Raw genomic sequence first — 22,404 nt, forward strand, 5'->3', positions numbered from 1 at the left:
AGTGAGTGAATGAACCTGTGTTTTTCCTTGTCACTGTGCCCAGGCATCCCGTTTCCAAGCAAATCATTTTTGTAACTAAGGAGGTGAAAATGACTTATATGTCCTGTCATAAATGTGTTATTTTAAGCACACTTTTAGAGAGGACATTTCGCATTGAGTTTATTTATTAGTGTCCTGGAACATTAAATCTGGGATATATCTCCTGCCTTAGCACTGTTTCCCTGGAAATAATGCTTGGTAGCGATGCCAAACAAGGCCTTTCCTTACATGTTTAGCCTCTCTAGCCAACTCCTCTCATTCCACAGGAGTGTAATAATTATCGCATGTCCCTGTGTTATAAGAGAGGAAAACTTTGTGCCTGAATTTCCATTTTTCTTCTTTGCTTCCCAGGTGTTAACTCTTTCATGGTCTACATGGCCTATAAAGATTTGTATCAGATGTCCAACACTGAGGTAAATTATATTCTATTTCCTTCCTTTCTGGGCATAGATCCAGATGAAATTAACGTTTTGTTTCTCCTTTCAGCCTGTGTCTGTTGGAAGCTAGGCCGCGATCTGGTGAATTACAATGTGTTTACAAGTTTTTAACCAATAATAAAGACCTCCGCCGCTTCTGTTAAACTTCATTTATTCATACAACAGCGTCACAGCTGTCATACGGCCGCCAGAGGCTGAGCGATTTGTAATGAACATGCAGATGTTATTGAGGCTGACATACTAATGTTATGTATTACAGCTCTATGAGATCTTCACATTCCTGGGAGGACTCGGGGCAATTGCTCAGGTTCATGCCGAGAATGGAGACATCATTGCCCAGGTAAGAGGCAACAACAGTAGGAAATATCTCCCATTCTTACATTTCAATATGGGGCCAGATTACCCTTTGCAAGTGGGCTGTAGAAAGACCCTTCTGATTCATGTTGTGTTAGTTATAGTGGAAGTAAAAGTAAATGAGGACGAATTCTTATGATGGCACTGGCCACGTTCTTATAGGGAATATTTAATTTAATACTTGGGATGGGATGTATTAAAAACCAAAAATGCGGTCAAACCTCAGAAACCGGCATCCACTGCAGTTCCTATAGAATGCTATGGGACTACGATGTGCCGGTATGCACCAGGCTCCGGAACTTTCCGGAACGTGTGCACGATGGGCAACTGTATCTATAGATGGAGCTGCCTATAGAAGCCTATGAAATTCTTACCTTATGACTCTCTGGAGTAGTCCATCCCACTGTGCAGACTTCTGTGCACACCTATGAATGGTGCCAATATGGTTTGAAATAGAAATGTAAAAAAGAAAAGTATACCAACCACACAGAGATAAATTATGATGTATTTCTCCAATAATACTATACAATTGAGTGAAATAATGCCTGAGACTGCTGCATGTATCTTGGGATGCATAGCTGTCAACAAACCCACTCACTGATTGACTTTAGATAGGATATTCATTTGGGCTCGCCCTTCCTGTTACTTGGATGTAAAAGCCCAGACTATCACTAGTGCATGCAGGCGGGGTTTCTGAGTACCCAGAAACCCCTCCTGACAGACTGGAGAGCATGCACCATCTTCTTAAGCCCCACCCCTCGTGGCAAAATGCCAAGATTCACGGTCAATCAGGAGGAGGTGGTGCCAATATGACATGATTCCATGAGAATTCCATCATTTGGCTATGCCCCCTCCCGATTGACCCACGAATTGCTGCATTTGTTTGCTAGGGGGAGGGGCCTAATGACATGGTGCCAGCCTGCCAGGTCCCATCCTCATCAGGTCTACAATCTGCAGTTGCTGTGTATGTGTGACATACAGTAGGCGTATGTAAGGTATGTGTGTGTGTATGTATGTGTGTGCGTATATATATGTGTGTGTGTGTGTGTGTGTATATATAGTACCAGTCAAAAGTTGTAAACAAAAAAGTGTTAAATAAATCTAAATATGTTTTATATTTTAGATTCCTCAAAGTAGCCCCCATTTGCTTTGATGACAGCTTTGCACACTCTTGGCATTCTCTCAATCAGCTTCATGAGGTAGTCTCCTGGAATGGTTTTGAATTAACAGGTGTGCCTTGTCAAGAGTCAATCTGTGGAATTACTTGCCGCCTTAATGTGTTTGAGACCATCAGTTGTGTTGTGCAGAGGTAGGGTCAGTACACAGTGGACACTACTATTTGACTACTATTGTAATCCATATTATGGCATCAACTCAGAAAAGAGAAACGACAGTCCATCATTACTTTAAGACATGAAGGTCAGTCGATACGGAAAATTTCAAGAACTTTGAATGTATCCTCAAGTGCAGTTGCAAAAACCATCAAACGCTATGATGAAACTGGCTCTCATGAAGACCGCCCCAGGAAAGGAAGACCAAGAGTTACCTCTACCTCTGAGGATAACTTCATTACAGTTACCAGCCTCAGAAACCGCTACTTAACAGCACCTCAAATTAGAGACCACATAAAGTCTTCACAGAGTTCAAGTAGCAGACAAATCTCAACATCAACTGTTCAGAGGAGACTGCGTGAATCAGGCCTTCATGGTCGTTTTGCTGCGAAGAAGCCACTACTGAGGATGAACAACAAGAAGAAGATAATTGTTTGGGCCAAGAAACACAAGGAATGGACAGTGGAAATCTGTACTTTGGTCTGATGAGTCCAAATTTGAGACCTTTGGTTCCAACCGCAGTGTATTTGTGAGACACAGAGAAGGAGAGCGGATGGTTTCTGCATGTGTGGTTCATGGAGGAGGAGGAGGAGGTGTGATGGTGTGGGAGTGCTTTGCTGGTGACACTGTTGGTGATTTATTCAAAATTCAAGGCACACTTAACCAGCATGGCTACCACAGCATTCTGCAGCGCCATGCCATCCCATCTGGTTTGCGCTTACTGGGACCATCATTTGTTTTTCAACAAGGCAATGACCCCAAACACACCTCCAGGCTATGAAACGGCTACTTGACCAAGAAGGAAAGTGATGGAGTGCGGCGTCAGATGACCTGGCCTCCACAATCACCCGACCTAAACCCAATTGAGCTGGTTTGGGATGAGTTGGACTGCAGAGTGAAGGAAAAGCAGCCAACAAGTGCTCAGCACTGGGAACTCCTTCAAGACTGTTGGAAAACCATTCCAGGAGACTACCTCATGAAGCTGATTGAGACAATGCCAAGAGTGTGCAAAGCTGTCATCCAAGCAAATGGGGGCTACTTTGAGGAATCTAAAATATAAAACATATTTTGATTTGTTTAACACTTTTTTTGTTTACAACATAATTCCATATGTGTTCTTTCATAGTTTTGATGTCTTCAGTATTAATCTACTATGTTGAATAATAATTTAATTTAAATAAACAAAGACCATTGAATGAGAAGGTGTGTCCAAACTTTTGTCTGGTACTATATGTGTGTGTGTGCGCGTGTGTGTGTGTGTGTGTGTGTGTGTGTGTGTGTGTGTGTGTGTGTAAACCCCCCTGTAAAAGTCCTGCGTTTGCCCCTGACTATGAAAGCTGAGGACTCAGTCCATCCATGGTACTGTACGTTCATAGTACTGTAGAAACAACATGGATGTTTTTTTTTGTACTATTATTCCCTGTAGTGCAAACGTGCAATACCAGCAAGTCGGCTCTTTCATTGGGGATGATCCTATTTGCTGTACATAATGGGACTGAACTACTTTTAGATGTGGTTGTCAAAAAGGGGACAACTGCTTTAACAAGCACAATTACATTAGTAGCCATCCAGCATTTGCAGAAGCTATAGGGGCACTGATGGTCTAGACTCTGTGGACAAGTCCATTTTTTTCTGTGTCCACTCGGGATTATTGTTTCTATGAAATCTCACATTTCCTTTCAGCCTTTTGGATTTTTTTTTGTTTGTAAATGATCCGTTTACATAAATAAAAATGCATTTTTGATGGTGTATTTATGTTTGCAATTTTCTTTGCTTTGATCACATGTGAGCCCGAGAAGTGTCCCTGAGCTCTGTCTTTGTTTGGGGACCAGCTCTGACCATTTGGATTTTGAGAGTTCCTGCAAAGTGCTCTCAAACTCTCTCAGAACAAGAGATTGTACTGATGAAAGATTTGGCTGTGTTGCCTCAATGTCTATGGAAACGTAACCAGAATCCTTTCCAAACCTCTGAACTACAGTTGTTGGCTCTCGTTCATCTTTCCCTAATTGATACAAAATGTTAGTAAGAGGTCAGAAGTGCAAAATGGAGGAGATGAAGTCAGCTAGAAACACGCAGCAGCTTCCTAGAGAAGGGACAAAATATTTTCTACAATCATTGTAATCTGTACCCTAATAGATCAGTGAAATAGTCTGTGAAAAGGACATATAGTGATTATGACACTTCCAACTTGGGCAAAGCAACATTTGTATAATTTGGTCTGTGTGTGTGTGATCCCCACCATCCTAAATGAATGGGTGGCTGATACTGATTGGATAGGCAATAGCATAGATCGATGCAACTAACCACAGTCCATTTGTTTGCTGCATTGGGCCTGATTCAGAGGTGGATTGAGGTGACTTTTGTCACAACCGCTACTGCGAATTTATTCTAATGCCACAGACGCTGGGCTTCATACCGGCTGCGGCTCTAATCCGTTGCAGTGCTCAGAATGTCCAATAGTATGGTGCCAGTGGAACGGCTTCTTTCAACGCAGTCCCTGACACCTACACGTTTCCATGCGCCTGTTGACAAAATCCTCCCGCCCAGGAGCTCCTATCCAAATTGTATGGATCGCCATGCATTTCCGATATACTGTATGTCCACTTGTGCCTGATGTTCTAAACCCGTCAACCAATGGCCCATTGTAACCAGGGCAACTAGAGGCCTAGCTTAGCTTATGTGGCAGGCTCAGCAGAACAAATACTTTGTAGATCCCTCTTATTACTAAACTACTTATTGGAATTACTACAATTTGGGTGTAATCCTCACAGTTTGGTTATGTGGCCATGGTAGCTGGGGTTTGGCATGAATGTCAGAGTTTGCCTATTTGGAATATGACATGGTATGCCATGATATCAGAATAAAAAAAAAATATATAATTTATTTTTTAAAGCAAGTGATAGAACAACAAACAGAGGCCCTGATTCAGAGCCGGACGCTCTGACAGATCGCTCGCTCTGAATGAGGGCGTCTTTTTTTTTTTTTTTTTTTTTATGGAGTGGCCTCCTGGCCGCTTGCATTGCTGTGGGCTGCCACCCACAGCTAATGCGAGCGGCCAGGATGATCAGGCTTGCGACGAGACCCTTGTGGTAGGGTCCCGTGGCCGCAAGCCCCAGAGAGCTTTCGGCTCAAACAGACCCGAAAACTCTCCCACTGGCATCACTTGTGATGTCAGTGGGGCCACCCACAAACAGTAGGCGTTCTCATGGGAACGCCTCCGTCTGGGCAGCCACCACACCCCCCCCCCCCCCACCCCCGGCCCGCCCACCAAAAGGGGCGTGCTGTCACTCAACATCGACAGCACGCCCCCTTTGGTGCGAGACTCGGAGCGACAGATTGCCCATCGGGTCTTGCGCATGCGCACAACAGAGCCGACTCTGTCGTGCGCATGCGCTCTGGGCCACCATCGACCCGGTTGTGAGCGCTCAGTGCTTGCGGCCGGGTCTGAATCAGGCCCAGAATGCCACATTTCTTTATTACATGCGAAAATAACACAGATAACAGTCGTAGCTTGTTTTATTTAATTTTTTTAATTATTTATATATTTTCTAGGAGCAACAAAGAATGTTAGAAATGGGAATTACAGGACCAGAGGGTCATGTGCTGAGCCGTCCGGAGGAGGTAAGATCTATGCAATAAAAGTGTCCATTAAAAAAGTTGGAATATTCTTTTGTTTGTTGTCTCCAGTTAGATAATGTAAGGTAGGAAATGGACTTATTCCTGACTGACTGGTTGAAATCTATTATAGACAGAAAATATTTGGTCTCCAATATAGTACTTTAGGCAGCAATTCTATGGACCTGCTGAAAGCAAAAGCAGACCTGTAAATCAAAGCACCCATTCCCCCCCAATGCCATGCAACACTCTCACACTGCTTTATGTATAGGAGTGAAGGTAAATGTATAGGGGAAGAAAGCACAAAGTGTGGCTAATTATGTGCATGTTAGAGTAGATGTGGATGACCGGAATGTACAAAAAAACCTAAAATAAATATTCAGTCAGACCAATGTTTTATCTACATCAGCACTTTCCATAAGTGTAAATGAACTATGGCCCAATGCTTCGAACAGAATGAACAGACTCATTGGGCCAAATGTATTGGGGTGCAAGTTTTGTGTGCGAGTTTGCCCCGTAACTCACAAATGTAATAGGGTATGAGTTTAGGGTCCCATTTTCACTCGCATCTGAGTGCATGCCAGTTAAAACTACGGGAAAACTTGCACCTTGTAATGCGACTTTCATTACAGGTGCAAGTTACACAGAGGCATGCACAGATCCATGAGATCCGTGCATGCTTCTGTGTTAAAAAACCTATTAAAAGTGTAAAATAAAAAATCACGTGGGGTCCCCCCTAAAAGCACAACCAGCACCAGACTTTTCTGAACCAGTCCTAGTTGTGAAAATACAGTACGTTCATAAACCAGCACCAGGCTCAGTGAGCCAGTCCTGGTTTTGTAAATACAGGGGACAAAATGAGCAGGGGTACTCCTATTTTTCAAAACCAGCACCGGCCTCTTTCTAGCTGGGGTGTAATGCCGCAGTGGTGAGACCCTTTGACCGTGTCCCCCAGCAAAAGCATTTATCACCCCTTTCTAGTCAGTCTAGGCATGGGATCCCTGGAGAGTGGGGACCCCCACAATAAAGGGGTTCCCCCTCTCCAGGGCACCGCAGGCCTGGGTTGATAGCCAGGGGAGGGATGTAGTTAAGATACCCATGCCACTACCATGCCAGAAGACCGGAACTGGAATACCGACAGTAGTGGACATTTCGGCGCTGGAATCCTGACAACTGGGATGTCAATCGTAAGAATAGCCGGGCTTGTTAGGTTTTAGCACCGGAAAGGGGGGCGGGTTATGTTTAGGCATCACATGAGGGGTTAAGGTTAGGCCAGGGGAGGGTGAGGGTAGGGTTAGGCACCACTGGGGGAGGTTAGGCTTAGGCACTAACTAGGAGGGTTAGGGTGGGAGGGGGGAAGGGTTAGTGTTAGGATACAGAAAAGGAGGTTTAAGTGCAGAATGACAGACAGTTAACATACTTACCAGACCTTTGTTGGGATCCTGAGCTTCTGGAAGCCGCTGTCGGTATATTGACAGCAGGCTTCCCGAGTGCTGGGATTTCATACCAATTCCGCCCGTGGCTATCCCTGGCACCCCTGGGCAGTGGGTGCAGGGTTGGTTATGTAAAAATATAGATTAAATAATATTGCCTATTACAGTAGAACTAGAAGTCCTAGTAAGCCTCCCCCATATGCTGGTACTTGGAGAATTACAAGTACCAGCATGTGGGGCATTAAGGGTATACAATCGGGAAGCCGACTTCCCGACTGTCATATCCCGGCGAGGGTGATATGCCGGGCGTCTAGATGTAGACGCCTGACATTTCCCCGACGCCGAGAGACAGGCGCCCGGCATCCCGATCGAAGGGATGCCGGGCTCCGCGAGCGGACAGCCGCGCCTTAGGTTTAGGGCACCCGGGGGGGACTTAGGGTTAGGCACCCCCCCTGCGAGGGTTAGGGTTAGGCTAGGGGGAAGGAGGGTTAGGCAGCCCCGGGGGGGATTTAGGGTTATGGACCCCCCCGGGGGACTTAGGTTTAGGTAGCGGGGAAGGGGGGTTAGGGTTAGGCACTTAGAGGGGGGATTAGAGTTAGGCACCCCTAAGGAGGGTTAGGTTAGTAGATACGTAGGACGATTGGGATTTCCAGCGCTGTCGGGCTTCCGCCGCTGGGCTCTGCTGGTTTGTCGGGCTGCCGTTGCTGGGATTCGAACTCCGGGCCATGCGGCAGCCGGGATATCATACCGATTCCGCATTAAGGGCCCACTGGTACCTCTAGTTCACCTGCAAAAGAAATGTTTAATCACAGGGGACACACCGTGAAAGTACAACTTTATTACACTCGCACATACTCACCTACAATCCTTCTAGTTATAATGTAAAAGACAATATTATTTAATCTATATTTTGACATAATCAATCCGGCACCCACCACCCCCAGGGATAGCCCTAGCTTGGGGTGCTCTGGAGTGGGGGAACCCCTTTATTGGGGGAGTCCCCAGGGATCCCCGACCTATGCTAACTACCGAGGGGTGATGAATGCTTTGGCTGGGGGGCCCGGTAAAAGTGCCCCACCGCTGCGGCATTACACTACCACTAAAAAGAGTCCGGTGCTGGTTTTGGAAAATACAGGGGACTACTCATTTTGTCCCCCGTATTTCCGAAACCAGGACTGGCTCACTGAGCCTGGTATTGGTCGATGACAATACGGGGGAACCCTACGTTTTTCCCCCGTTGTATTTTCTCAACCAGGATCGACTCAGAAAAGCCTGGTGCTGGTTGTGCATTTAGGGGGGACCTCACGTAATTTTTTTTTTAGTTTACACTTCTCACTGATCTGTGCATGTTTCTGTGTAACTCGCACCTGCTCCAGGCTATACTCGCTAGCCTGAAGCAGGTCTATAATTTTACGAGTTTTAGGTAATTAATAGTGTGCGCGTTATCCTCACAATGGCAAAACATCTGGATGCAAGTTTTGTCATTGCGTGTTGTGCGGGTGTGAGAATCATGCAAGTTTGCATGTTCTCGCACCCTATTACATAGAGTTCTAAAAATGTGCAAGTATAGCGCTATATTCACACATTTGCCAAACTCGACCCTATTACATTTAGCCCATTGGCTGCGATTCAGTTGTTTTAGAAGTCCCCTGCTGGGCATCTATGAATGGGCGCCCGACGGCGAAATTCAATGGTTTCTCTGTTCGGGGGCCCATTAGTATTTATCATGGCTACAAGCACCGAGTTTAGTTGCTGTGAACGGTTAAACCCATATAAGGAAGTGGTTAGGGCACCCAAACCACCCAAAAAATGGACTTTGACACATTTCTTCTTGCACCTCCGGAGGCTGCAAGCAGAAGGTAGTCCCCTGCAGCTTTAGACGTCTGAACGGAGCAACAATTGAATTGCTCCGTTGGATTCCTATGCGCATAGACATCCAGCGGGGGGCATCTAAATCATTTGAATCACCCTCATTCTCCCTGTTCTCAGAGAAATTGGAGGCAGAAAGTAAAACATTTTGGATGTTAATCGGGCACGGAAAATGTCATTGCTGGTTTCAGAGCAAAGTTTTGGGTGTAGGGCCTGGCAATGCCAGTACATCCTTTCTAAGCTTTCAGTAGGGTGGACTGGCATTGCTGGGGCACTCCTCCACTCCAGGCTGCCTAACAGCTGCACCCCCTTGAGTGACGTTCGTTCCACCACCATCTTTAATACTAGCAGTATAAAACAACATGGAAATGCTGTAATCTTGTTGAAAATATATTTTATTTTCAGGTTTCCTCCAAATTATTAATTGATTTTTGCTCTGCTATTAGGGGAATTAATTTAGCCTGTTGTTTGAAGCCAATGCACCCCTACAAAAGAGAGCAAATACTTCATAATGACAATTAGTAACATACTAGCCAATTCTACTATTTGGTGCACTATAGACAGTGTTACTTACTGTATACAGTAATAATGGCAACAAAATATTATATAGATGATGTCTAAAGCTGCATACACAACGATTTTATTACCAACGATTTTATGAACGATTTCTGTCAGATTTTTTAAAGTGTAATGAACGATTTTTTTGAACTACAAACTATTTTTGCATATTCCCTTAATGAAAATCATTGAGTTGACAAGTCTGACTGAACTACAAACGTGAACGCGCATGAACGATAACCGTTCATCGTTTGACTCAGAAAGTGAACGATTTTTTCAAACGATTATCGTGAAACGATATCGTTTAACGATAATCGTTCAAAGAATCGTGTGTGTATGCAGCTTTAAACTATTTTCCTGGTAGAAACTTAAAATAAGATTATAGCCTACAGCTTTTAACCATGTAACCTTTAAGACTTTTCCGGTCTTTATGGAACCTAAGCAAGTTTGTTGTGTTTATCTCCGGTGCTAATGAAGCAGAAGGAAATAGTTAATGTCAGAAGATCAACAAATATTTGAAAGCCTGTTATACAACAGCCTCGCTGTACATCAAAGGCGGCGTTTCCATTAAAGATAGAGTAAATAGGAAGTAGAAATGTATACAGATGGGCAAAATGTATAAAAGTAGGGCAAAAGTCATTCACAGGTAAAAAAAAACCAAAGGTTTGTACTCTATTCTAAACATTTAAGAAGATGAAAATGACAAATGGATCATATAATAGAGAATATTTTCATGTCTATGACAGTGTTTGGGTGGGTGCCAGGTCTATAGTGTAATGTTTATTTTAGTGATAGGAGAGGAAGTTCCATGTAATGAGGAAAAGCTGTGTGCTCAGAGCAATGCAGCGGGACGCCCACGGTCTGCAGTGGACAGGAAGTGTGGTTTTTTGTTTTTTCTTATTGAATCATTTTGTGTTGCATTTGCCAGAAATTCTATACGCTAAGGGTGAAGTCTTTACTAGCTGTGATGTAATGAGTGAGAGACAGCATCTAGCTGCATGGTCACAGGCTAGGGCCATACAGGCTCACACTGCAGCAGAGCTGATGGGAAAGAGATACACACTCACATACAAGCTCACACTGCAGCAGAGCTGATGGGAAAGAGATACTCACATACAAGCTCACACTGCAGCAGAGCTGATGGGAAAGAGATACACACTCACATACAGGCTCACACTGCAGCAGAGCTGATGGGAAAGAGGTACACGCTCACATACAAGCTCACACTGCAGCAGAGCTGATGGGAAAGAGATACACGTTCACATACAAGCTCACACTGCAGCAGAGCTGATGGGAAAGAGGTACACGCTCACATACAAGCTCACACTGCAGCAGAGCTGATGGGAAAGAGGTACACGCTCACATACAAGCTCACACTGCAGCAGAGCTGATGGGAAAGAGGTACACGCTCACATACAAGCTCACACTGCAGCGGAGCTGATGGGAAAGAGGTACACGCTCACATACAAGCTCACACTGCAGCAGAGCTGATGGGAAAGAGGTACATGCTCACATACAAGCTCACACTGCAGCGGAGCTGATGGGAAAGAGATACACGCTCACATACAAGCTCACACTGCAGCAGAGCTGATGGAAAAGAGGTACACGCTCACATACAAGCTCACACTGCAGCAGAGCTGATGGGAAAGAGGTACACGCTCACATACAAGCTCACACTGCAGCAGAGCTGATGGGAAAGAGGTACACGCTCACATACAAGCTCACACTGCAGCAGAGCTGATGGGAAAGAGATACACGCTCACATACAAGCTCACACTGCAGCAGAGCTGATGGGAAAGAGGTACACGCTCACATACAGGCTCACACTGCAGCAGAGCTGATGGGAAAGAGATACACACTCACATACAAGCTCACACTGCAGCAGAGCTGATGGGAAAGAGGTACACGCTCACATACAAGCTCACACTGCAACAGAGCTGATGGGAAAGAGGTACACGCTCACATACAAGCTCACACTGCAGCAGAGCTGATGGGAAAGAGGTACAAGGTACTGATTGGAAACAGATTCAAAACTGATATGTACGTAAGGATGAGCCATCTGCATACCAGCTGCACTTAATGTGGAAGAATATAGTTCATGGTCAAATTAAGGAAGCTAACCTGCTGCACTGATTGATGTCCATTATTATCATTGCTCAAGACTGTCGTATAACATAAGTTGAACTAGGATTTTCATTGAAGATGTTAGACATGTGTTGGCAGTCTGTGTACCATCCTACGTATGGCATTCAGTGTAGAATATTATGCTGCAAAATATTCATCTAAGGCCCCTGTATACATAGTGTTTATTCTAGGGCCCCCATTTATTAATGATCACAATTATAATGTGATCGGGCAATGACATTAGCACCCATGAGAGTTGCTAGGACTGTTGCGCATGCGCTGTCTTACTGGCTGCACCTGCACGGCTGCCATTGCCGGGGAGGCTTCTGAAGGAACCCTCCGCTGGCTAATTCTGCGCGGTGTAGCCCATAGGCTACAGCGGCTAACGCCATCTTCAGTTGGCGTATAGCTGCAGGGGCCAATATCCGGAATGCATTGCATTCCGGATGTTGGTAAATTTGGCAGCATCACATCCCCCATAGAAACCTATGGGGGATGCGGCTGCCAGCAGGAATGGAGGTAGCTGCGATATCTGCTGCAGTCCCCCTTTCATACATCTGGTGGAAACTTTATATTTGTGGGTAACCCCCGAAAACGGGTGTTTTCGGGGATTAAACCTCAAATATACAATAATAAATGGGCCTCTAGAAAGGGGCACTCCTGCACGCTCCTGAAAAGGGGGCATGGCCATAAGAAAAGGGGGCGTGTCTTTAAGACGCACCCCTTTCATCACTCTTGGAGGCGTGCTCGGCACTTTACATCTAAACACATTTATAGTACAGAGTCTGTGGAGGTTCCTACAGACATTGTGAGACCTATAGAAGGAGTGAAGGCTCAAACTTGACCAGCAACCAGGCAGACAGCCTTGGCATAGCCAGCAGTGTTTCTCAACCCATTGCTTCAAAATAAACTAATTTGTGTGTGTGTATTTACTTTATATTGTTAAATTATTACTTTCTTTTTTTAATCTTAAGGCAGCTTACACGTTTTTTTGCATTCATTTTCCTGCTATTTATGTCACTTGCACCAGCTGCATACACGTCAGTACATCGTACATATACATCGGTGTGTCATCCCCGTTCTCAGTCACCCGTCTGTACTGTAGAGACTGATGTCATGTCCCGCCTGTCAGTATGATGAGGAGTTGGGGAGGGTGTTGTTCTCTTAGATAATCATCCAGTAGTTAGTAACCCAATATTTACACTACGATTTATAAAAATTAGACTTATTGAATAATCTCCTTAGAGTAAATTCCTCTTTCTTCAATACAAATCTAGCAAATTTCAGATCAGGTCATATTGTTTAAAAATGCATGTACTGTACATTTTTTTCCCATGAGCGCAGTGAACTAACCATGTGACACTCTTTAAGCCTAAATATTGGTTATCAGGCATAAAATAAGTTTTAGAATAATTATTTGCTTTTCATATGTGTTAGTTCTGTAAATAGTTTATGTAAGTAGGAATGATTATTTGGATATCCACATGAGAATAGGATATTGTGACATAATATAATGTTTTTGTTACATACTATGCTGGGCGTGCACAATGCATAAAGGTTCCTTTTGTTGCCTTTTCATAATATTGTTTGTCTGCAACATTTGAAGTGGTGTCATTTTCTGTTGTTCTGCTTTACGGATGATGCTGAATCTTCTTCACGTCTAGTGTTCTTCAGTCCTGTGTCTCTTTGTTCTTTCAGCTGGAAGCAGAGGCTGTCTTCCGTGCCATAACCATTGCAAGCCAAACAAACTGTCCCCTATATGTGACCAAAGTGATGAGCAAAAGCTCTGTAGATCTCATCTCCCAAGCCAGGAAAAAAGGTGATGACTCAAATCCTAGACTAGTACTTTACACACACACACTGCAAGATCTGCAACTAAACTGCATATAAGAGGGGATGGGCAGAAATGAAGTTTTGTTAAGAGATTATTCCCATAGGAGTTGTAGATGTACAGTAAGAAATGAAAATAAACTTAATTTGGGGCTATTTCAGTTTTCATTAAATGAGCTACTCATAATATTTACATGTATCTTGAAAAAGAAGTTACAGTAGAACAATATTTGGCAGTTATTAGAATAATCCTCAAAATACAGAAGGAGTTGTCTTTATTAAAACACTTGGTTCGTCCAACTTGTCAGTATAGCACCAAGTAGAGACCTCCATTGAAATTAGTTGGCGGTAGCTGTAGCAATCTAGGACATCTGTTTCGGTGGTCCCCTGCAGTGCATACTAAAGTCTACTTCATCTGCATTTCAATAAGGAGTAAATCTGCAGAAAAGGAACAGCGTTTTTGTCTGGTGCAAGGTGATAGGTCAGTACGACCAGTCCTAATGAGACCAAAAAAATACTACTTCCGCCATTGCCCTTACCACTTATTCCCCATCAAGGGGAGAGCGCGGAGACCTGGAATACTGTCCATGCAGTCTCATTAATATAATGTTCTAGGTAACATAAACACACAATGAGCTAAGAAAAGTTATTTATACAAGGTAATAAAAAAGCAGCTGAAACATTTTATTCACATTAGCCCTGGATAAGCAGATATTGGAATATTAATCTCGCAAAGCATCTCTGCTTTATGCACATCTGTTTTTTAACATTAAGTAAAGTCAGATTTTATTTATTCCTGTTCACATTGTTCTTTTTAAAATAACCTGGCTGTATTTCAGAGATTACAACCATGCAAAAATATAGCATATTATTAAAATCTGCTTGCTGCGTGAGTAGTTTATAGTATAAATATGACCGCTAAACCCAAAATACAAGTTGGCTTATGTATAGAAGTTACAGAGAACATTTACTAGAATACATGTAAATGATCTTACTGAGAACGAAGCAGGTTGTGACCATGGGGGGAAACATTTATACTATGCACATCAGCCATCTACTTAAGCCTAATGAATGTTACTAATGTCATTCTCTCTTAATCTGGGTACTCACTATATGATGTATTGTACCTAATATCGTTCTGACGAGTATAGTGTGTATGCCCGATTTGTCGTCCCCAGCCGTCGTCCATTGCTCGTCCCATCTGCTGTCCTGCACGTCAGATGGGATGATGCGGTATAGTTACATGCAGCATGTAACGATCTATCGCGCCATTGTATGCCGGATCACACTGTGTGTATGGCGCATGTAATATATCGTTAACCACTTCGCTGGTTGCACCAATATATGGCGTGTACCCAGCTTTAGACTGAACTGGCTGATAACAGAAACCAATAGCCTGCAACTCGCCACATAGCAAGTATAAATAGTATGTTAAACAAATACAATTCTGCCATATAGTGTTTGAACATGTACATCTTCCTTTGTGAATGTTATCCGTAGCTCATTTATATTAGGCAGCCTACAGTATATCTTCGGTGCAGTGATCTTTTGAGAGCATATATTGTCATCCATGACTATAGTTAGCCTAATAGAACACTTCCAGCCCATAACTCAGATTGTCCAATATTGAAGGATACAATATGCACTATACAAACCAACAAACGTCAACCTTATTTACTTTCTGAACTGAAATGCATTATTATTTGTATACATGTTGTATAGTTGTCAAGTGTAACTCGTGGTGTTTTTAGCCTGGAGCCCCGGTCACACAGAGGGGCACATGACTGAGAGATTACAGTAACCACTACATGACATGAGTAAGAAGCACAGTGTAAGGCACTGAATGAGAAGCCTGTTTACTTGCTCTGAAAGGTCCAGTATATGGTTACCAAATGAACCAGTTGATGTCATTGTTTTTAACTGTACTTTAGATTCTATTTCATTCACTACAATTATTCCCAAGGACATGGTATGCCGTCGACATTCAGAATGTCACCACGGACTTTATGCTGACATGTAACATATCAATATACAGAAATGTTGACCTGTTCATAAAGACAACATTGCGCACGTATACAGTTTTCACTGTTTAGCCTCACCCTACACCTAACCCGAAATTTTTCACTAAAATATGTTGACATTTTGACTGTTGACATAATGAGCTTGTCGACAATTCTGTATGTCAACATGTTACTTGTCGACATGACTGTTGACATTCAGAACATGTTGAATTCTGACTGTCGACAATCTGACCGTATACCATTCCCTAGTGCAGAGCAAGATATATTTATAATTAAGTTTGTTACGTCCGTGGTTACACTACCAGTCAAAAAGAAACCACCCCCCCCCCCCCCTATTATTCCAGTTTTTATTGAAATCTATACAATTCAAACCACTGAATAACCTGAATGATATAAAGGTAAGCAGTAAACTACTAGAGGTTAAAAGAAAAATTTTAGGTTAGCAAAAACTGAAAAAAGCACTCACAGCTGTTCTGCGGCAATGTAAAATCGATTTGCCTGGGCCGCGAAGCAGCGCCATCGGACTACTGAGGACTGGTAAACAGTCTTATGGGTCAATGAATCAAACTGAGATTTTTGGTCCATCACACACAGAGTTTATGTACGTTGTATGCAAAAGGATGGTTCCTCAGTGGGTTGGGTTGTTTACTAAGCGGCAGCTTATAAAAGCCGCCACATCCCAGCGTGTTTAAGCTCAAAATCTAAAAGGGCAAGGCTTCTAATTCAAATCACCCTGTGTTTTGCTATCAAAAGCGTTGTCCTTTCAATTTTCACGTTTAAAAACAACAGAATGTGGCAGCTTTTACAAGCAGCCGCCAACTATCAGACATTGAAGAGGAAGTGTGATGGTTTGAGGCTCTTTTTCTGGGTCCTGAATCGGTGACTTGTACAAAGGGGCGGCAACCTGAACCAAAAAGAATAGGGTTAGGTACTAGGGGGAGGGTTAGTTAGGCTGGTGGAGGGCCGGATAGGGTTAGGTACTAGGGGGAGGGTTAGAGTTAGGCTGGTGGAGGGCCGGATAGGATTAGGCACTAGGGGGAAGGTTAGTTAGGCTGTAGGAGGTAAGGATAGGGTTAGGTACTAGGGGGAGGGTTAGAGTTAGGCTGGTGGAGGGCCGGAAAGGATTAGACACTAGGGGGAAGGTTAGTTAGGCTGTAGGAGGGAAGGATAGAGTTAGGCACTAGGGGGAAGGTTAGAATCGGGCTGCAGGAGGTTGGATAGGGTTAGGGTTAGGCTGCAGGAATGGTTAGGGTTAGGCACTAGGGGGAAGGTTGGAGTCAGGCTGCAGGAGGGAAGGATAGGGTTAGGCTGCAGGAATGGTTAGTAGTTAGGCACTAGGGGGAAGGTTGGAGTCAGGCTGCAGGAGGGAAGGATAGGGTTAGGCACTAGAGGGAGGGTTAGGGATAAACTCCGGAAGTCATCATGACATCACTCCCGGACCCGGAAGACACCACTGAAGCAGTCAGACCCACCAAACCATGTAACCTCTAAACCAAAAGGAAAGGTATGTCCACATTCTAATCATGTCAAGTCGACGTGGTCATAATGTAGACATGCTGCACGTTGACATTCTCATGTCGATATGATGAATGTCTACAAAATATACCAAACACCCCTCCAGACTGGAACTGCTTTTGAGGAAAAACACAGGATGGTAGGCTTCAATAACGGAATGGCCAGCACGGGTGCAACACATTTGTGGGAACTTCTGCAGCAGTGTTGGGAAGAACTTACAAACCATATTTGATTTCCATTTTCCAAAGAATGCCACTAGTGTGCTGTCATATCTGCAAACGGTAGATTACATTTTATTAAACAAATTATTTTATTACTTTTTTTATCTCAAATACATTGAGACATTACATCGAGTAAATGTCATTAAAATCTGGAAAAACGGGGGTGTTCTAAAGCTTTTGGCCGGTCGTGTAGAAGTGCCTGGATGATGAAGATGCTGTATTCAGGTTCTCCCTGACAGTTTAGCTCTGTGTCTGCATATGACGTAATGATTTTTCATGTGATTTATTCTGCTTTCTGTGTAACTACCCCTGTTATGACGGTCTAGTTTGACCAGTAAGCTTGACATAGTAAATCTAACATATGGCGTGTTATGCCTGCTGATGTGGTTTGATGTTTAAACCACATGTAATGTTATTATTGAATGATAAATTAATCTGAAACTACCAATATAGGGTCTGATTCAGAGCCGGACGCTATTTGCGCTCGCTCATTCAGAAAAAAGGGGTGGCTATTTAAATGAACCGTTCGCTCTTTGCGGTCTGTTGACGCCTCTATGTCTGAACGAGCGAACAAAACTTGCGGTCGTAAATTTGAAAAAAACGCCCCCTGGCCGCTCGCATCATACGTCATGTCCGCTATTTATTAGATTAATCGAGTACATCGAACAGTGTATGAACTGCTCGCTATTCTTGTGGTTGGTTTTTCCTACCGCTATCTTGCGAGCAGTTCTGACTATAAAACAACCAAGTGACGTGGTCAATGACGCTGCTGTATTAATTATGCACACCCAAAAAACGCCCGTTTTGACCTTTAAGCACGCCTGCGTTCTGATCTCCACTCCCCGTTTTCAAGCACCTTCCCCTGTTACCACCCACATACGCCTCCTCCTGTCACTCAAAATAGCAGGCATTCGCTATTTAGCGAACTAACGATTTTCGGCCGCACTGACTGGTTCGCGCATGCGTATTACAATCCGTACGCATGCGCAGATGTGTGAACATCGCTCATAACGAACGAGCGGCCGCTTACGAGCGGCTCTGAATGAGGGCCATAGTTTCTAGTGAAGTTCAATTATTATAAAAAAAGACCAAGATATTATGATTGGGATGAATACTGAATCCTTTTACAATGTGCAGTGGCAGAACCAATCCCGAATTATCCAGCCACACTCACTTTGCTTTTCATACATGACATTCATATTGGCAGCAGGGACCGTGCCATTACAGTAATGCAGTATCTGACACCTCAATATCTCTGTTTTCAGGTAATGTTGTTTTTGGTGAACCGATCACAGCTAGTTTGGGCACAGAGGGAACACACTACTGGAGCAAGAACTGGGCTAAAGCTGCCGCCTTTGTGACATCACCACCTCTGAGCCCTGATCCCACCACCCCTGACTACATAAATGCCCTTTTGGCAAGGTAAGAGGATATAGTGCTAGTACTGGAAACCGGTGTCTGAACTTATACCTAAAAATGCAGCAGTGTACAAATGCTTTATCACATTGAGGGGTATATGGTCCTTGTGCCACTTAATATTAGCATCTTTATAGACCTTTTAGGAAGTACAAGTTGACCATCGGGGGCACCGAGGGAGGGGGAAATTTTTTTTTATGCCCAGGCTTGTTGGACTGCTGTGCTTCTCTCCCTAGCCCAGCACACTGCTGTGCTTCTCTCCCTAGCCCAGCACACTGCTGTGCTTCTCTCCCTAGCCCAGCACACTGCTGTGCTTCTCTCCCTAGCCCAGCACACTGCTGTGCTTCTCTCCCTAGCCCAGCAGACACCGCTGTGCTTCTCTCCCTAGCCCAGCACACTGCTGTGCTTCTCTCCCTAGCCCAGCACACGCTGCTGTGCTTCTCTCCCTAGCCCAGCAGACACCGCTGTGCTTCTCTCCCTAGCCCAGCACACTGCTGTGCTTCTCTCCCTAGCCCAGCACACGCTGTTGTGCTTCTCTCCCTAGCCCAGCACACGCTGTTGTGCTTCTTTCCCTAGCCGGCCAGCACACACTGCTGTGCTTCTCTCCCTAGCCCAACACACACTGCTGTGCTTCTCTCCCTAGCCCAACACACACTGCTGTGCTTCTCTCCCTAGCCGGCCAGCACACACTGCTGTGCTTCTCTCCCTAGCCCAACACACACTACTGTGCTTCTCTCCCTAGCCCAACACACACTGCTGTGCTTCTCTTCCTAGCCCAGCACACACTGCTGTGCTTCTCTCTCTCTAGCCCAACACACACTGCTGTGCTTCTCTCTCTAGCCCAACACACACTGCTGTGCTTCTCTCTCTAGCCCAACACACACTGCTGTGCTTCTCTCTCTAGCCCAACACACACTGCTGTGCTTCTCTCTCTAGCCCAACACACACTGCTGTGCTTCTCTCTCTAGCCCAACACACACTGCTGTGCTTCTCTCTCTAGCCCAACACACACTGCTGTGCTTCTCTCTCTAGCCCAACACACGCTGCTGTGCTTCTCTCCCTAGCCCAGCACACGCTGCTGTGCTTCTCTCCCTAGCCCAGCAGACACCGCTGTGCTTCTCTCCCTAGCCCAGCACACTGCTGTGCTTCTCTCCCTAGCCCAGCACACGCTGTTGTGCTTCTTTCCCTAGCCGGCCAGCACACGCTGCTGTGCTTCTCTCGCTAGCCCAACACACACTGCTGTGCTTCTCTCCCTAGCCCAGCACACGCTGCTGTGCTTCTCTCCCTAGCCCAGCAGACACCGCTGTGCTTCTCTCCCTAGCCCAGCACACTGCTGTGCTTCTCTCGCTAGCCCAACACACACTGCTGTGCTTCTCTCCCTAGCCCAACACACACTGCTGTGCTTCTCTCCCTAGCCCAGCACACACTGCTGTGCTTCTCTCTCTAGCCCAGCACCCGCTGCTGTGCTTCTCTCCCTAGCCCAGCACCCGCTGCTGTGCTTCTCTCCCTAGCCCAGCACCCGCTGCTGTGCTTCTCTCCCTAGCCCAGCACCCGCTGCTGTGCTTCTCTCCCTAGCCCAGCACCCGCTGCTGTGCTTCTCTCCCTAGCCCAGCACCCGCTGCTGTGCTTCTCTCCCTAGCCAGCACACGCTGCTGTGCTTCTCTCCCTAGCCCAGCACACGCTGCTGTGCTTCTCTCCCTAGCCCAGCACCCGCTGCTGTGCTTCTCTCCCTAGCCCAGCACCCGCTGCTGTGCTTCTCTCCCTAGCCCAGCACACGCTGCTGTGCTTCTCTCCCTAGCCCAACACACGCTGCTGTGCTTCTCTCCCTAGCCCAGCACACGCTGCTGTGCTTCTCTCCCTAGCCCAGCACACGCTGCTGTGCTTCTCTCCCTAGCCCAACACACTGCTGTGCTTCTCTCCCTAGCCCAGCACCCACTGCTGTGCTTCTCTCCCTAGCCCAGCACACGCTGCTGTGCTTCTCTCCCTAGCCCAGCACACGCTGCTGTGCTTCTCTCCCTAGCCCAACACACGCTGCTGTGCTTCTCTCCCTAGCCCAGCACACGCTGCTGTGCTTCTCTCCCTAGCCCAACACACGCTGCTGTGCTTCTCTCCCTAGCCCAGCACACGCTGCTGTGCTTCTCTCTCTAGCCCAACACACGCTGCTGTGCTTCTCTCCCTAGCCCAACACACTGCTGTGCTTCTCTCCCTAGCCCAGCACCCGCTGCTGTGGTGGGTCCTGGGAGGCTGACCAGCAGCAGTCAGTCCTCTCTCTCCCTGCATGATGTGCGGGAGGGGATTGATCTCACTGATCCGCACCTGACTCTGCCTCTGGCTGAGCAACCCCCAAGTACCCCATTACATTCTGGTTCCCCGCCACCACCACATTTTTTTGCAGGGGGCATGATTATGCCCACCCATTTATCGACGCCCTCAGTACCCGGGGCCAGTTTTGCTGACCATGAGGGAAGCCAATAAGTCATTTTCTATATGAGGTAATATAACGCCATCACATTTCCACTTAGTGGTCATAACATTGCATCTAATCTTTACCTTTCTATATCCCTAAATGAACTGAAGTATCATGTGCAGTGTATAATGCTATGGGGAACCGGGAAATGCTAATAAATAGTTTTGGCGGAATTATCTTTACTGTAGGCTAATTAGAACAATATAAATGAAAGATTAGACTGTAATTTAATGGAATGTATGGCAGTCACCCAGTCCATACTGTGTAAGCACTTTATGTACGTAGGGCGCTCAGCTGAGACAAAGGCCTCTGGAATGGCAATGGATGTTTGGTCACATGATGTAGGATCGGTACTCTCATTCTCTGTACAGTACAGGATATTTTTTGATCTGGCAAAATTAAATGGGGGCACAAAATATATCTACTGCCTTAATGTTTATGGCCTTGTATATTTATATCATAAATGCAGAAGGAGGAGCAGCTTGTCAAAACCTCATAATAGTATTAGGAATTTCCAGCTAATTTGGGAGCTGTAATGTCCTGTGTTCTATGCTTCTAAATTACTAGTTTAATTCAAGGCTTAAAAAGCTTGTTTTATATCTTACACATTGCACGTGTTTTTCTAACTATGGGCCTCATTTACCAATGAGTTTTATCATATGCAATGAGTGATAAACGATGATGGTGCTCCAGCCAATCAGCTCCCAACTGTCATTTTTCAAACAGATGACAGTTGGGAGCTGATTGGCTGGAGCACCATTATCATACGCAATGAGTTTTATCACTAGTTGCATATGATAGGGCCTCATTTATCAATGAGTTTTATGTGTATCTAAAACTTGCATTGAAAGCCCACCCTCCTTTTACACCTAGTATGCCAAAACTAAAGCAACAGTTCTGTGCACTCATGTTTTAAAGGTCTTTGTCAGTATTTAGAAATGTTTCTCTTAAGGCACACATCCACTTAAAGACATGAATACGACTGCACTTACGACATTGTAATCGTGCAGTCGTTTGCTCGTTCAGCGTAGGCACATCACAGACTGATAGTTGTTCAGTGTAGGCACAGCACAGACTGACAGTCGTTCAGTGTAGGCACATCACAGACTGACAGTCGTTCAGTGTAGGCACATCACAGACTGACAGTCGTTCAGCGTAGGCACATCACAGACTG

The 22,404-nt window shown here is 45.1% G+C and overlaps 1 protein-coding gene across 2 annotated transcripts in view; it reads left to right on the plus strand.

Annotated features, from left to right (window-relative positions):
* The window catches only part of LOC148453440 (dihydropyrimidinase-related protein 3), a 247,719-nt gene that overhangs the window by 215,885 nt on the left and 9,430 nt on the right, over positions 1 to 22,404 (plus strand). For both annotated transcript variants that reach the window (XM_088462132.1, XM_088462133.1), the window contains exons 5-9: positions 391 to 452; positions 736 to 816; positions 5,714 to 5,782; positions 13,459 to 13,579; positions 18,613 to 18,769. In XM_088462132.1, the coding sequence (XP_088318258.1) occupies positions 391 to 452; positions 736 to 816; positions 5,714 to 5,782; positions 13,459 to 13,579; positions 18,613 to 18,769 (490 nt within the window). The remainder of the gene's footprint in view (positions 1 to 390; positions 453 to 735; positions 817 to 5,713; positions 5,783 to 13,458; positions 13,580 to 18,612; positions 18,770 to 22,404) is intronic.

Source organism: Taudactylus pleione, unplaced genomic scaffold (genome assembly GCF_031769625.1).
Source record: "Taudactylus pleione unplaced genomic scaffold, aTauple2 ptg001151l, whole genome shotgun sequence".
Taxonomy (NCBI): Eukaryota; Metazoa; Chordata; class Amphibia; order Anura; family Myobatrachidae; genus Taudactylus; species Taudactylus pleione.